Source organism: Populus nigra, chromosome 4 (assembly GCF_951802175.1).
Source record: "Populus nigra chromosome 4, ddPopNigr1.1, whole genome shotgun sequence".
Taxonomy (NCBI): domain Eukaryota; kingdom Viridiplantae; phylum Streptophyta; class Magnoliopsida; order Malpighiales; family Salicaceae; genus Populus; species Populus nigra.
In genome coordinates, this window is record NC_084855.1 from 12,842,183 (window position 1) to 12,845,743 (window position 3,561).

A 3,561-nucleotide genomic window follows, 5' to 3' on the forward strand; every position below is an offset into this window, starting at 1 on the left:
CTAACTTCGGACCAAACTACCAAATAAAATGCATCCAAAGCCAAAATATCTAAAATTCCACCTTCACCGTGTCCCATACCATCGCAAGGAAAACTATAACTAAAACCCTCTTTATACAGCATGAACTTAAAACCATATGCTTCGACATGCTGCTTTAAAGGTTGGACGAAATATTTTTCCAGAATATTTTTTCTTTTTTCGATATATATTGTTATTATTTCTTATTAATTATTAATTAATAGTATTATTAATCTAATTATAATAAAGATTAAGAGTAATGAATTTCTTTATTCCTGTTCCTGAAGTAGAAAACGTTCCATCCATCTGTTCCTGAATGGATGGCTTCTTTCAAATGGGCTTCCGTTGAAGACAAAAATAAATCAAACCCATATGAAGTTTTACCATGAGCAGATGGGTATCTATTGAACTGTAGGGGAGAATATGTAAAAGAAATAGTGCCCTGAATGCAAAATAAATATGTTCGAAGAAGAGACAGCAGCTAACTACTACTACAAGTTCGTCCCTATTATAAAATCCTACACCTGCAAGCTTCAACTGCAACATGAAACCCTATCCAAAAGGAACCGACTGTGTCTTGCAAGAGTATTTACAGACATGACCAGTAGTGTGTTTATATACCACCATGCATCGAGTACAAACAACTCGGGAAAACAGTTGATTCTTTCCCATTCATTGGATGTTTAAGGAAACTTGACTAAGAACCTAGGGACTATACTGGGGAAACTCCCGCATCAATGTTGAGGACTAATGCAACGGGAACAGCAGACAGGTAGGGCCTCGAATCTCGATGAGGAGGAAATGCACAGCCATTGAATTCAAAACTTCTCATCCTAAAATGTACTCCTACCAACCTATATGATGCTTCGGGAAACTAGACAAGTCAAACGGCATAACTCCAGCTTATCATCCTTCATATGCATCTCTAGGACCTCACTACTCAGAATTGATTGATGGGCTCAACCAGGTCCTGCACAGCCATTCTCTCAGAAACATCTGCCAGAGATTTGAGATTGCACCTTATCAGGGCCTTGACAAAGTAGCATGTCTCATCCTTGGTGTTCCCATCAGGCACATCTACAATAAATGATTCGATGACTAAAGTCCCAGGCCTCCCATCAATAATCTCAGGGTGGACAGTCATGATGGATGAGTAGTTCTGCAAAATAAACCAGGGGGGAATCAGAAGAAGGAAGAATCCAGGATGCTTTTAGTGAGAGGCATCTTTATCTGAGTACTAAAAGGAATGCTTTGGTTACTCTGGACACAAGTAGCCCAAAGACTGATAATTCAACCAAGTATCCAACTGCAAAATACCATAGTTAGAGGCAGATTCCAAATGTCTTTTCATTATGTGCATATGCGCACTTTGAATATATATATATATATATATATATATATATATATATATATATATATATATATGGATGTTAAATAAAGGTTCATTCCATTTCACCAAGAAAAAGTGGCTTGTCCCTTTGGAGCAAACTTTATTTCCTCAGAATTGAAAAGGCTACAATCCCCAAAAACATTCTCTATTTCGTTTTCAGCATCGTTCAACTAAACAAGATTCCAATTTCTCTTCCTCCAAACATATTGAGAGAGACCAATTCACATATATAATTTGGACACTAAACAGTAAAGGGATAAAAAGGAGGCAAAAAACTTTAGCTCTCACGTGCTACTGTGATACACAACCACTATATGTGACTCTAAGTGACTTGTGATATCATGGCCCTAAAATAAAGTTACCTACCAAGCAAAATGTTGAAGGAGAAAACACTAGAACATACCAAACCCACCAAAAGATGCCCCTTTGGCCACACAAATCTAATGTGATTGAAAGAGCAGAAATGATGGGGGAAAAAGATACAATACAATTGCAGCAAACTTACCACATCAACAGAAGATAGTATCTCGTGCTGTCCACGTTTCTTGGAACTAGGTGCTACGTTCCATGACCAATACTTGGAAACAAAATTCCAATTTTCATAAAAAAGGAAAACACAGCAAATCCCCCTTGGGGAAATGCTATTAAGAATCAAAACAGAAAATCTCTTCATCACAAATGGAAAGAACAGCAACACACACAGAGATGTAGAGATGATTTTATTGAAATCTATCCACTTTTCAGCAGCTTTTCAGACGTTTCGATCCATTCAAAACACAGCATTTAACATGCCATAAACTTGTGATAACCGCGTATCTATTTATTATAAGCACGCGTAAAAGAACATAAATACAGTTGAAGGTACTAAAATCTATAACACTGCAAGAAACAACACGACCCAAACCCCAACAGCTTATAATAGAAGGTCAAGAAGAAAGATAAATTTATTTATACCTTGAGCCTATGATCACCACCAACAATCTTGACCCCAAGGATGTGCTCTTCATCATCAAGAAGTTCAAGCCTCTCGGTACTAGTAGTTGCAGGAAGTCCAGATTTAACATTCACTTCCCTAACACTTCCAATCCCAAGCTCTCCATTCATAACGCACCTGCTCACAAATGGCTTATACCTCTGTGGCTGATCAAATCGCCTCACCAGTGACCAAACCTGATCCAAATAAACAAAAAAAAAAATTATTCATCAAACAAAATCAAACCAGATTTTCTATCAGTAAGAATCCGTTTATGCACGCAGAGCACACACAACAAGATATCGAAAAGAAATAAAAATAAAGCCCCATTCTTTATATTGGTTTATTAAAAATGAACGAGAAAACAAATAGCAGAGAGAACCCCATTACGAGAAAAGGCAGAAATAAAGCAAAACCAGCCGAAATCGAGTAAAAATTATCAGATTTGACACAGAACAAGGAAGTCAAACACCTTAAAAAAGAAGTCAAACAAATCAACGAGCACAAAATCAACCAATCAACGTCCAAAACAGAGTATCAAAAATAAACTCACAAGGTGAGCAGGAGCTTTGATGTGCTTAACAAGAGCAGAAGTGCACTGGTTCTCCGTAGGCTCGTGTTGATGGTGTCTCCGTATGTATTGAACCTCTGCTGCACTGTACGCATCACCACTGTTCATTCTTTTTATCAGATGATTATCGATATAGTTTGTGTCGTCTATCTCTCTCTCTTTGTCTGAAAAGGAAATATGATCCTTTTAAAGATAAGATTAGATGGAGGAGAAGAGAAGAGGGGTTCGTATTTGGATTTGAAGAAGGAAGGAAGGAAGGAAGGATAACCTTTCACTCGCTCGCTCGGTTTGGCTGTTTGTTTTATTTTAGCTTAGCAGGGTGTCTAGAAAGTCCATCAACCCACCGACAATCTTCTATTTTATATAGTTTTCACTAAAAAGCCCAGCCTAAGCTATGGGCCCATCTTACTCCACTAGACAAGATTCCTATATAATAATAATATCTTTTTTTAAATAAATAAATAAAACAGAGAGAGAGAGATTGTGTGCGGTGACAGTCCATTGTTGTTTTGTTCATTGAATATTGATAATGATTTTTTTTAGGTGGTTAGGTATTTAGCGTGTAATGTGACCATCACTAGGCCTAATGGGTTTACTTTAAAGTCAAAC

At 37.2% G+C, this 3,561-nt stretch overlaps 1 protein-coding gene across 1 annotated transcript; it reads right to left on the bottom strand.

The window, feature by feature from the left end:
• Positions 1-444: 444 nt before the first annotated feature.
• LOC133692328 (abscisic acid receptor PYL9-like) lies at positions 445-3,261 on the bottom strand. Its single transcript, XM_062113191.1, has 3 exons — positions 2,935-3,261; positions 2,363-2,578; positions 445-1,177 (listed from the first exon to the last, which is right to left on the bottom strand). Exons 1-3 carry the CDS (start codon positions 3,058-3,060, stop codon positions 959-961), a joined length of 561 nt encoding a protein of 186 aa, XP_061969175.1. The 5' UTR covers positions 3,061-3,261; the 3' UTR covers positions 445-958.
• Positions 3,262-3,561: the final 300 nt, after the last annotated feature.